The sequence below is a fragment of the Ictidomys tridecemlineatus genome, chromosome 3, assembly GCF_052094955.1.
Source record: "Ictidomys tridecemlineatus isolate mIctTri1 chromosome 3, mIctTri1.hap1, whole genome shotgun sequence".
Taxonomy (NCBI): Eukaryota; Metazoa; Chordata; class Mammalia; order Rodentia; family Sciuridae; genus Ictidomys; species Ictidomys tridecemlineatus.
Window position 1 is genome coordinate 2,657,778 of NC_135479.1, and position 12,642 is coordinate 2,670,419.

General features: G+C 56.2%; 1 protein-coding gene across 2 annotated transcripts; it reads right to left on the reverse strand.

Moving 5' to 3' along the window:
* Nucleotides 1-3,319: 3,319 nt before the first annotated feature.
* Cbx2 (chromobox 2) lies at nt 3,320-11,827 on the reverse strand. Of its 2 annotated transcripts, XM_040268550.2 has the most exons (5): nt 11,696-11,827; nt 11,577-11,620; nt 10,571-10,636; nt 8,256-8,361; nt 3,320-6,695 (listed from the first exon to the last, which is right to left on the reverse strand). In XM_040268550.2, the coding sequence occupies exons 1-5, from the start codon at nt 11,765-11,767 to the stop codon at nt 5,385-5,387; spliced, it is 1,599 nt and encodes a 532-aa protein (XP_040124484.2). In that variant the 5' UTR covers nt 11,768-11,827; the 3' UTR covers nt 3,320-5,384. The 2 variants fall into 2 exon arrangements, with proteins under 2 accessions (XP_040124484.2, XP_077897632.1); XM_078041506.1 differs by lacking the exons at nt 10,571-10,636; nt 11,577-11,620; nt 11,696-11,827 and adding an exon at nt 8,823-10,554.
* Nucleotides 11,828-12,642: the final 815 nt, after the last annotated feature.

Sequence of the window (12,642 nt, forward strand, 5' to 3'; positions counted from 1 at the left end):
CCTTAGCTTTGGCAGGGACTCCTTCGGCGGGCTTGTTTCCCGGGCAGATACTCCCCGGAAAGCGGAGATCAAGTGCGGAGGGTCTCTGACCGCGATGCCACCTCCGGGTCCCTTGCGTCCCGAGGGCAGAACTAGCTTAGGTAGCGGCTGCCTGAGCCGAGCGTGGTCCAGGACAGACTTGGTTGAACGGAATGTTTGTGGCTCGTCGCGGAGTGTCGGATAGGTCTGTTTTGTGCCTATGGTGATTCCCGCGCAAGGGTTCTGGTGGAGACCCAGTGCTGTGCGCAGAAGGGGAGGCGGGAGGCCTATAGAACTGTGCCCACTGGCTTTCCTCTTCTCATCAAAAACTCCTCCACGCCCAGAGACCCATCTGGAGTCCGAGATGGGGGTGGCAGAGGATTGAATTCAGGCGGTCCCAGGTAGATGACTGCCTGAAGTCCTGGGCAGACCGTGGCGTGGCGTGTGAGGCTGTAGACTGGATCCCGGGCTTTCCTTTCAGTCTTCTGAGACCCGGATGGCAGGGGGCCACTCAGGACCGCAGGGTAGAGGGGTGCAATAAGTTTAGGGGCAGCCTGTAGCAACCGGTACTGAGTGATGCCCGCAGGTCCAAAGCTTCGGCGGCCCCGAAGTTCATGGGACGCGCGCGCCCTCTAGAGGCAGCAGCTTCTGCCTAGGTCCCAAGAGCCTCCCCTCCCCCCCAGAGAGACCGTCATATTTTCTGGTTCCTGACAGCAGCGGAGTCACCTCCACCCCACCATAAGCCAAAGGCACCCGGGGGTGCTCGGTACCGAGCCCTCCTTGAGGCCAGCGCCTCGAGCCGCAAGAGTGGAGGAAAGAAAGAAAGATGTCCAGCTGTCCTCCAAGCCCCACGGCCCTAGTCGCACCGGGCGCCCTCCGATAGCTCCGGGTGACACGTGCGGCTGGGGTTTCGAGACGGACCCGGCCTCTTTGGGCACAGCCCATTCTTCTGGGAGGGCAGTGGGTTAGATGATCAGATTAGCAGGGCTGGAACTTACATAAGCCTGTGTGGTCAGGCCCCGTACCTGTCTGGCCAAGTCCTGTAGAAATGTGTTCTCACGAAAGTGTGGCTTCTCCCCCTCGCCAGAGCCGGCTCCCGCTCCTGCTCCGCTAACTGGCTCCTTCCGGGACGTCCCCAGGCCTTCTATGCCGTTGGAGAATCCAGAGCATAGGACAGCTGGGATCCACCCTGCTCACCTTCTCCAAAGTAAACGGCCTCAGGAAGCAACCCAAATAAATGGCACCCAGTGCCGCCTGCCTCTGAGATTCCAGGTGCGCAGGCCTTTCTGGATCTGGGAGCTGGCCCCCCCCCCCCCCCCCCCCCCCCCCCGCGAACTAAAACACTCAGGCTAATTTGCCCAAATTAGCCTTTCAGCCAGGGGCATCCAGACTCCAGGCCCAAGTTCTCTTCACTTCAAAGGAAGCTCCATTCTCCCTGGAGAATGAAATTTATGAATAAATTCATGCCGAGGGTAATGCAAACCTTAAAGGAGCAGGGAAGGCTATATAATAAGCCATCATCTCTTTATTATGAGCCATGGGGTAGGAGCCACAGTGAGTGGGCTCTCCAGTCTTTTGGCTTCACAGAGACTCTCCAGAACTTCCCAGGGGTGCAGTCCAGTAAGGCACTGGAAGGAGGAGCAGAATTTTGGTTTTACTTTTGATATGCCTCTAGGAGATGTCTCCGTGTGTTGCAGCAATCTTGTCCTCTGCCCACTTGGATGCCTGTAGTATCCCTCCTCCCCTCTGCTCCACCATTATTTTATTAGTGTTTTCTGTCTTTCCTATTAAATCAGGGTTTCTCAAAAAACACCACTGACAGCCTGGGAAAGCTCATTTTTGTCATGGATAACTGTCGAATGCATTGCAGGGTATTTTTGAAGCATTCCTGGTCTCTACCCACTAGATGCCAGTAGAACCCAACCTATGTGACAACCCTCTCCATTCACTGCCAAGTGTCCCCTGAAATTGCCCTTGGTCGTGGACTGCTGGTGTAGAGTCTCACTTAAATATCAAACACCATTCCTTGCTTCCTCAAACATTTTTTATTTTTTGTGCCCTATGAAAACAATTAAGTCTAATTCCAGCGATTTGGAAGGCTGAGACAGGAGGATTAAAAAGTTCAAGGCCAGTCTCAGCAATTTAGCAAGACCTTTTCTCAAAAAAGGAAAAAAAGAAAAAAAAAAAAAGAAAAAAAGAAAAAGGTCTGAGGTGTAGCTCAGTGGTAAAGTGCATCTGAGTTCAATCCCCAGTACCAAAAATAAACAAGCAAATAAATATTTTTGAAAACACGTAAGCCTTTTCCATGCACCAACTATTCAGTCTGTACCCAGGTGAATATTTTGCCCCAAGACAGGGAAAGCAGTCTGTTTTGTTTCCAGACATCACTCATTATGTACCAGGCTAAAAAGTTAAAAAAAATATTGATATACTAAGGGTTAACAAAAAGACAAGGATCTTCTGGTACCATTTATTAAAGTCCTTCTCCTGCAAAATAAATTAATGTCAGACTAAAGCCCCCTGCCATCTATGCTAGTGTTAGTTTTCCAATAAAGTACTAGAAAACTCTATAGAACTGTGAGATGGACTTGGGTAAAAATCTGGTCGTCCAGGGACCACCTCTTCCCTGCTCAGACCCTTTCCCCACACCACTTCCTTGTCCCATTGGAAGAGGGGCCAGGCTGCTGTCCTGTTTCAACACAGAGCTGTCAAGTCAGGGTGAGGACACAGGACACACTCATTCTGCTCCTTCTCCTTAAGAAAGCAGACACAGCTAGAGATTAAGCAGTTGCAAGAAGTATACAGGATTTGGCTTTTTTTTTTTTTTATTAAAAGACAAATCAAGGGCTAGGGATGTAGCTTAGTTGGTAAGAGTGCTTGCCTAGCGTGCACAAGGCCCTGGGTTCAATCCCCAGCACCACAAAAAACAAATCAAGCCATTGCTTGACATTGGTTAGAGCTCCGGTTCTCCCCACAAGCTTTCCTCTGATGGAGCCTCAAGTCCAGAGCTTAGTGGGGTCAGAATTTGGAGTGTAACTAAAGCAAAGAGCATTTCTTTTTTTGTACCAAAAATACATATAAAAATATGCCAAAGTCTCTAAGAGGACAAGCTGGCCCCTTCCCACCCAAAACAGAAGCAACAAAAAGACAAGGGCTAAAACATCCACTCAGTACACACCATGGTACAGTTCACCCGGGACCCTTAGGATTAAAGCAACAACGAATCTTAAGTCAGATGTGTGACCAATGCCTAGCTCTACACACACACACACACACACACACACACACACAGAGCAGCAAATGAAAATATAAAAAGAACTACTTTTATTTATTGGTAAACATAAATGACCAGCTTGGAGCTTCTGGTGCACCTCTCCAGCCGGGACTCTTGCACCCGCACACACGCTCTTTAACATAAAACACTGGGGTCACAACACGCAACACAGCAAGAAGGCAGAGTGGCTGGGAAGGTGTTTGCAGATTTAAGCTTTGGGATTGAAGTAGCTGGTAAAAAGAAAGGCACCAAATTGGGGTCTGGAGAGACTTGGCAACTGGGGACAAGGCTGGTCAGCCCAGACACCCAGGGACAAACACCCCTACTTTGCTAACAGCTAGTGGGACTCTAGGTTCCTCTCAAGAGCTTAGAGGAACCTCTAAGGCAGTACAGTGCCTGGCAGAAAAGAAGCTGCAAAGTTTGAGTCAGCCAAGGAGCCCGCAGGGTGGGCTCCATCCCTGCTGTGGGCAGCACTTCCTGCCAGTTGGACCTGGATGACCCTCAGTGCAGTGATGGACATGTTCTGTCCCCAAAGGCACACTGTTGAGGTCAATCTGGCTGCACAGAGGCCATCTCTTCCTATTTGGTGTGGGGGTGAGGATCTGGGGGTCCTGAAGCCTGGCAAGCCCCTAGGCAGGCTGGCTTGAGGAAGGACAGCGCCTCTCTGCAAGGTGGCTGGAGCCAAGAGGACCTCTGCAGGCTGGTGACAGTTCCAGACCTCCCCCAGACTTCTTTTTGGCATCACAAAATCATGTCAATCAGATTGCCTACCACAGCCACCTCCTGCCCACCTTTCTGCTGTCATCCTGGCACAAAAATCCCGACATTGACCAGAAACCGAGCAAGGTGGCTCCGAGACTCAGCACTGAGGCGGGACAGGGAGAAGGCCCTCAGGTGGGTTCAGAAATCTTGTTTCTTGGAGGGGACAGAACAGGCCCTCCGCTAGGCAGGCTGCTCACTTTGTCCCACATCCACAATGGCACTGGGAGATTGCTTCTCAACTGGGAAGCAGAATATGGAACCCCCAAAGGTGTGTCTGTGTGTGGGGGGATTGTCAGGGAAAGTGGCACCTGAGGAGTGGCCTATCCACTGGGTCAGGGCCATGGACTTGGGGCAAACATTTGCACTCCCCATTGTCCTGTGGCTGGCAGCCAGTCCATGGGCCACAGGCCTAGGCTGGTGAATCCAGCTGCCTGCTAAGGGCCCCCCTGCATAAAGCCTGTTGGCCCAACTCTTAGTCCCAGCTTCTTGGCCTATGTCTGTCCCCTCCCCCAGGCCAGCGGCTCCAACCCTGGGAACTAGGGTGTACTCTAGAGGACCCTGAGGCACAGGCTGGCAGGAGGCAGCAGTGCCATCTGGTTCAGACTCCTGGAGGATCCTCAGATGTACCTGGACCCTTGCCGGACTCCAGAGGCCAACTCGGGCTGGAGATGTTTCTCGGAATCAGGGTCAGAGGGTGCTAAATCCAACATCTTTGGGGTTCCTGACCTTGCTTCCTGACTCTCTCCCTGCAGTTCCTGGGGCAGGGTCTCTACCTTGTCCTTAAAGGCTCAGGCACAGCTCTGGCTGGAGTTCCTGCCCACAGGCCCCTTCTCCACCCTATTTGATCTTCTGAAGGCTGGTGCCAGGCCTAAGGAGGCCCAGGCCCCCCACCCCACTCTACTTTGCCCACCCCTGTGGGGGAACAGTGAGCTGTGCCAGAAGCTCCCCCCCTGATCCCTTCCCTGGGAACAAGGCAGGTCTGACTGCTGTCATTTCAGGCTAGGAAGGGGCACCCCAACTCATGTGGAGACCTGCAGTGAGCAGGCAGGGGCTTGAGCCCCAGGGCCACTTGGACCTCCTGAGGCGATGGGAGCGAGGGAGGCCTGAAGAGGTAGGAACACAGGGAAGCCAGGCCCCAGCAAGGCAAGGAGGCAGCCCCAAGCCCCGGGGCAGGGTCTGGAGGGAGGTCTTCAAGCCGGTGGTGCAGGAGACCCCTACAGACCTCCCCTTAGCTGTGGGGTGGCAGGCCGCCGCACTTCACCAAAGGCAAAGAGGGAGAAGGGGTCAGACCTGGGTGGGTGGGAGCTCTGGGTAGGGGTGGCCCAGGGCCTCAGTAATGTCTCAGGTTGAAGAAGCCCACGCTGGTGGGGGACTCCTTCACCGTGACAGTGATGAGGTTGGCTGTGACATCAGTGACAAACACGTGCTCGATGAGGCTGCGGGTCGGTTTCCAGTCCTGGCTGGTCTGGACGGACACTGACAGACTCTGCCCGGCACCTGGCACCGAGGCTGAGTCCGGGTCCGAGTCGGAGCTGCTGTTCTCCTCACCAGTGCTCATCTCTGACAGCATGGTGGCCTTGCGGACTTCTCCGGGGGCTGTGTGGCCGTCCTGACCCCCGGGGGCAGAGCTGTTCTTGATGTTCTCCCTCTTGCCTGAAGCGGTGGGTAGTGCTGCTGCTCTGGAGGCCAGCTTCTCCCCTTTGCCCGCCTCAGTGGGCATGCCGGCTGCACTCACAGCACCCGGGCCAACCCCAGTGCCCTTCCCTGTGCCTGGGTGGGGTGCAGGGATGGCCTTGGTGGCTGTGGCATGGCGGGCAAGCAGGCCCACTCCAGGGATGCCGTTCTTGACACTCTGTAAGTCCAAGACCTGCAAGCTCAGCTCCTGGGTGGGTGCCAGCTGGGAGCCTGGGCACCCGGCAGGGACCTTGCTGCTGCCATGGGTGTGGGGTCCTCCCCCTGCGCTGCTCCCTTTCTGCTCCCCAGCTCCACTGCTGGGGGCCTTTGGGACTTTGCTTCCTGGGGGGCTCATCCCCAGCTCCCCTTTCTGCGTCCTCATCTTTAGGTCCAGCCCCAGACCGCACTTGCTGGAGGCCTGGGTCTTGAGTGCCAGTCTGCTGGCCGCCTGGGCCTGGCTCTGGCCCACGCGGTTCATGTAGTGCACAATGGAGCTCTGCCAGCTGATGGCGCCACGGCTGGGGCTGCCCGTCACGCCCTTCATCAGGCTGGCCAGGTTCTCCGGGGTGGCCATGGTGCTGGGGCCGCCACAGGTCTCTTTGGCATGGGCCTTTAGGGCCGCTAGGCCTGCCACAGGGGCGCTGAGTGGAGGGGGCAGCTTGCTGGCTGGGGCCCCCAGCTCCTTTCGGGCGGTCTTCAGCACCTTGGCCAGGCTCACGGGCCGCCGGGCCGCCTTCTGCTCCGGGGGCAGGGGTTTGCGCCCCCGCTTCTTACGGATGGGATCCTTGAGCTCGGGCTTGGCCACCAGGATCTGGGCCTTCTTCTGAGGCACCGGGTGGGTCTCACGGCCTCGGGGACCCCTTTTGGCATCTAAGTCACTGTCGTCATCTTCATCTGAGGAGGACGAAGAGGACGTCGAGGAAGAGGAGGAACTGCTGGACTTGGATTTGGAGGGTGCATCGGGTTCCTGGGAAGACAAGGGGAGGGAGTCATTTCTCTGTGGTCTGGTGCCAAGGTCAGAGCACCAGGCTTCCTCAAGGGACGTCAGCACCTGCAGCCAGCAACTCGGTGGCTTCCCAGACCAAGGAGAAGTGACCGCTCACCATGTGGTCCCCAAAAGATGTAGCAGGCTTTACATGAAATGTAAAGTTAAAGGCAGAGTAGGAAAAAAACAAAAACAAAACAGGTTGTTTGTAAAATTAACTCAGAGTAACCAGGATACAGCACAGAACTTCCCACACACCACTGGCTTTTAAGGGACACAAGTTTTGCTCTAGATATCTGGCAGACAAGTCAAAAAGGGCATTGTACCCAGAATGGCATAAGCCACTGTGCTAGAGGGCTGAGCCTTAGAGCACAAGGGCTTCGATCAGAACCAAGCAGATTCCTGCTCCAATCACCCTATCTCCAAATCTGACCCCTCAGAGCATTCTAGTGCACAGGTCAACACACCACGTCCTCCTCCTCTTCTGAATGTCATCCCAAATGCCAAAGTATGTCCCCCGTTTCTTAGGTCCCCTGCTGCCTGCTGGGCAGAATCTTCTAAGGTGGTTAGGGAGATGGGTTTCCTGCTCTTGTTTCCCTGCAGCGAAGCTCTCCTGATCTGAACGGGAACTGAACCTGTCAGACCTGGAGGGTCTCCTCACTCCAAAGAAAGCCTTTTACAACCCACAGGCTTCTGTAGCCTGCACTGTCCTGCTGGAGAGGAAGATTTGAAAGACAAGACACCCCCCCCCCCAGACAGAACAGTCAGCAAGATTCCAAGTAGGGATCCACAGTCCCCTGGAAGTGGTACTGGAAGTGACCGAGCTCCTGGCCAAGGCATGCCAGGGTCCACAGCAGTTCACTGAGAAGACAATCAAAGACACATCCAGACCAAGGCCGGACTCCCCTCCCGTCTCGCCTCTGGTGTGTTGGGAGTGGAGGGGTGATGTCAGGGACTCTGGTGCACGCATGCCTGTGGTGTGGGAAGCCCACCTTGCTGTGGTCATCATGGCAGGGAGGGGAGAAATGACAAGACATTCCCAAGAAGATGCCAGCACAGCATGGCCCCCTGTCCTCCTGCTGGCTCCTGGGCCTTCAGCCAGCCCTGTGTTTCCTGGCTACCTTGATTTAAGGTGTACTCAGGGCTGGGTATGGAATGGCCCAATATCTTGGGCCTAATTACCCTGTTGGTCCATATCTACGTGGTAAACCTCTGAGCACCTCCATATGGACTCTTCCCATTCTTTTCTGGTTCTTGATGATAAGCCCCCGGGAGCAAGAGGGAATCACAGGCAGTGGCCAAGTTTGACGCTGCTACCCAGAAAAAAATGGGTCAGGAGGCTTGGCCCTGCAGGACACCAACAGGGTGGAAGGAGAGGCAGGACTCTGTGGCTTGCTAGTGCCCCTGCTCAGAGGCTTGGAGGCAGCACACAGGGGGGTTCCGCCTTCTGAGCAGAGGAAAACTTCTGCAGAAGTAACGTCCCCACCCAAGAGCCCTGAAACCTTTCCTCTGCCCGAAGAGGTCTTAGAAGCGCACACTCACCTTGAGCTTGGAGCGACGGCTGCAGGACGACGTGACCGTGTGCTTCCTGGGCCTACCCCTGGGCCTCTTCCCCCTCTTTCGGTTCTGTATCTCCTTCTCGTGTTCCCTGAAGACACACACTGATCAGCGTGGAAAGGCACTGCTCACAACCTCCCCTAACACACAGGAGCGCCACGGCTTCTAACACCTCACGTGGCCCCCGAGGTTCTCTGCTGCTCTGGTTGGTGGCAGCTTGTTGACTATTTTGCTGCAAAATTGCACTGTGTCCATCAAATGCCCACAGCAAAGGTCCAGACCTCATTTTTTTTTTTTTTTTTTGGAGTGGCAAGGGTCATCTTTATCTCCACAGGAACGCCAGCTCACTGGCATCTGGCTAAGACAGCAAAGCGAGGACAGGCACAACTCTGGTTTACGCCTACAAACTTTCCGCAGGTGGAATGTCTTGCAAAAATCCAGCTTGGCTAACGGGAAGCAGCTTTTGGGGCATGTGGTGCAAACTCTCATTTTAATAGAAGAAAGACCAAGGCAAGGAGACAGCAAAAAATGCCCCCACCATCAAAGTCCTACCTCTGCCCGAGAATGTTCCCCAGGGTCAGTTTGCTGGCCAGGCTCTCCCGAGTTCTCCTCTCTAGCCACTTGCTCTTGACAGAAGTAACGGAGGTGCTCATGGGTGAAGCAGTAGTGAGGGCTCAAAGCCTGCACCTCCTGCAGCCCTCCGGCTTCAGGGGTCAGGAAGCACTCCCAAGAGGATGGCCCCCAGCCCCCTCCGAAGCTCATACTTCAGGCCACCCCACAGGAAGGGGCCTGACCTGGAGAAGATTCCCGTAGTTAAACAAACAGGGCTGCACTGGGGCTGAGCAGTAGAGCGCTTGCCTAGCCTGTGTGAGGCCCTGGGTTTGATCCTCAGCACCACATAAAAATATAGATATTATGTAAAAAATAAAATAGATAACGGGGCCTGAAAGGTGACCCCCCTAGAGAAGCTGATTAGCACTCCCAGGCAAGGCCCACCTTCCTGGCTTTATTTCTTCCACGATGTAATCCTAGCCACCCACGGTTTAAAAACTCTCGAAAGATATTTCGGCTCTTGTCTGTTTAACCAAAAGCTAGGTTGCGGACATGTGCCGCTCAACAGTTGGAATGCTGTCTGCTGTCTTTGTGGTGCTAGGGATCAAACATGCCAGGCAAGCTCTCTACCACAGGAGGACACTCAGTCCTAGGACACCGTCATTTTGTCACCTGGGCTGGTCTTAAATTCCTGGGTTCAAGTGATCCTCCTGTCTCTGCCTTCAGAGTGGTGAGACTACAGAAGGATGCCACAGCACCTTACCCAAGGTAGCCACCTCAAAGGCAAAAAAAAATGAACTAAGGTCCTGCAATGTGTCAAGCTGACCTCCTTGAGGTGCACAGGACCAAGTTATGAGCTAAATAGAAGGTAACGAGATTGCTGATACCAGATTTTCCAAAGCCAGCACCTGCACCTACTTTCTCTCGCCATGCGAAAACCTACCTGCTACATTGTGATGTGAACACAGCTTGGATGACCTGAGAACTAGCCTGTCAGAGTGACCCCCGCTGGGAGGCTTTGAGCACCAAATCATCTGCCTCTGAACACAGGAAGCTCCTATAAGGGGGAAGCCATCGGGCTGCCCCCCACAATTTGCTACCACATGGTGTTCACACCTGGATGAGTGGGCACACCATTGCCTTCCCTCACCACCCTGCCTCTAGAACACCTCATGGAGGCCCGTCTCTTAACCCAGGTCTCCTACCTATAGGTGGGAATGACATCTTAGAATTACATAAGCAAATCCAGCCCAAGCCTGCAGACCCCCACCCAGAGCTCTACCTCAGTACTGTTTGGCAGGTCAGAGCAAAGTTAATGTACTGCTCTGGACACAACAGGTGAAACTGTGTTGTGGCGTCAGCTCACTGTCTGAGCCTTCTCCTGCCCGTGGACACTTCTGTAGGGGCAAGAGGACAGGCCTGCAGTTTTGCAGCAAACCTGTGGCCCTGGTTCTTATTAGTGCAGTCTACAAATTACAAAAAGGTCAAATGAAAGCAGAACCTTTGCAGGAAAAAACAGAGGAGGTGCTGTTCCACCAGAGACCAAAGCAGCACTTCCTAGAGACCCCTCAGATAGGGAGAGTGCTGGCTGGGGACCTTGGATGCTTTGCTTTTACAGACAGCCAAGGAGATGGCACAAGAGACCTGGGGACTGTCTTGCTATGAGACCTAAAATCAGCCCAGCCCAAGCCCTCTAGGGGGCCACTGGCCCCAACTCTCCCCTCCTCCTGTACAGTTACTGGTCTCACTTCTTCTGGAAGGCCAGGAGCAGCCGTGGGTCCAGGATGTTCTCCTCTGGCTCCCAGCTGTTATGTCTGGAAAAGCAAAGAGTAGGTTGGTGTCAGAGACCCAGCCCTGCCTGGGTCACCACTGCTCCCCTAGCACAACTGGATGCAAGGACACCTTGGCTCAGTGGCCCTTAAAAGGCCCAACCCAGATGCTGGAGGTCCTTGAGGCCAGTGCCCTAACCTCAAATCCACAGAGAAACTGCCACTTCAAGCCCTCAATTAAAAAGGCCACAGGAGGACTCCAAGTCTGCGCCAGGGAGGAAAACAAATCCCCCCCTCCAAAACCACAAAGTTGCAGAAAGGGAATCCCCCAAACCCTGGCCTGGAGCCAGGGAGGGAAGGGAAGGCAGGTCCAGGACGCGGGGAGGGGGAGACTGAGGGGCACAGACAGCCCAGGCAGAACAATGTGGCTGGCGCCCCAGCCAGCGGGGGACCAAGCACCGGAGTTGGAGCAAAGAAAGGGTAGTCAGGGTAAAAAGGGGTGCGGAGCAGCTGCGGAGGCAGCTTCAGGGGACTTTAAGTCCCCTCCCTTCCATTAAAGGAAAGAAAGGGGGAGGGGGGAGTCCCACATCCATCAATAGGAAGCTCAGGTTACAGCGGGGGAAAATATGGACAGGAGGAGGGGGGCTCGCGTCCCGCGCCTGCCCCGCCAGGCCAGGAAGCGGTGAGCCGGGCGGGGGTGAAAGCAACAAATGGGCCCTGGGGAGCGCGCGGCGCAGCGGTGGAGGGCCGCAGGGGGATACGGGGAGGGAAGCCACCAGCTCCGCTCCCCGCAGGCTCGTAAACAAAGGGCGGCCCCAGGCCCGGCTGGCGCCCCCACCCGCGGAACGCTCGGGGACCCCTCGAACTTCCCGCCTCGCTCGTGAACGCCCCGCTCCCTAGACGGCGCGACCTAGGGTCCCCAGGCCGCCCCCACTCCCGGCGAGGTGGCGAGCGATGGAAGGCGGGCCCGCATCGTGGGACTCACTTGGAGGACCAGCCGCGCCACTTGACCAGGTACTCCAGCTTGCCCTGCGGGGAGAGAAGAGCAGGCGGTGAGCCGGGCGCCAGGGCGGGCCGGGCGGCGGCGGGCGGGGTGGCACGCACCTTGCGGAGCCGCTTGCTCAGGATGCACTCGGCGGCGAAGACCTGCTCGCCCACGCTGCTCAGCTCCTCCATGCCGCCGCCCGCCCGCGGCCCCGCGCCCAGCGCCCCGCGCCCGCCGCCGCACACAAAGCACCGCCCCCGCCCGCGCCCCGCCCCGCGCACGCGCGCCGAGCCGCCCGCCGCCCCGCGCGCAGCCCAATCGGGCCCGGCCAATGGGCGCGCGGGGCGGGGCGCGCATTGTTCGTGGCGGGCTGGGCCTGGACCCCGACTGGGGTCCGCACGGCAGCGGGCGGGAGTGTTGTTCCTGTCGCGGGCGCGGCTGGGGCTGGGGAGCGGAGTGGGAGCGCGGGTCGGCGGGCGGGCGGGCCGGGCCGGCGCCGAAGGAGGGCGCGTCTGGCGGCCGCGGACCTGCAGCTCGCCGCAAGTGCCACTCGGCCCGGAGCGCGCCGGCCTTCCTCCCAACTTCGTTTTCCCGGCAAAAAGCTATTGTTTTGCCAGAAGGGAGGGAAACGGGAGGGCGCGCGGCGCTTCCTGCCCCCGCCGTAGAGGGGCGCTGCTTCGGCGCCCCCGCCTTGAACTGGGTCTCTGGGTCTGGTGGGACAGTCCTATTTTGCAAGGGAACAAAACGGGCCAGGAGTGGGGAAGGGATGGCAAATAGGTACGGGCAGCGGGGGTGGGGCTCTAGGACAAAAACAGCGTCCCAGGCTTCCCCCAATCCCAAAGGCAAGAGAAGAAAATGCATGAATAACTAAAAATGCCAACCACTTGAGAAAGAAATTATACGAATTTAGTTCTTACTAAATTGCAGTGACAGCGAGACCCAGACGCCAAGTTTCAGGATACCTGCGGGGAGAAAAGCAACTGCTGTTCTTAGTTCGTTTGATTTTGGTTACAGGAACTTGAGACGGTTTGCAGAGATGCGTCTAATTTAGGACTCAGATCATTCA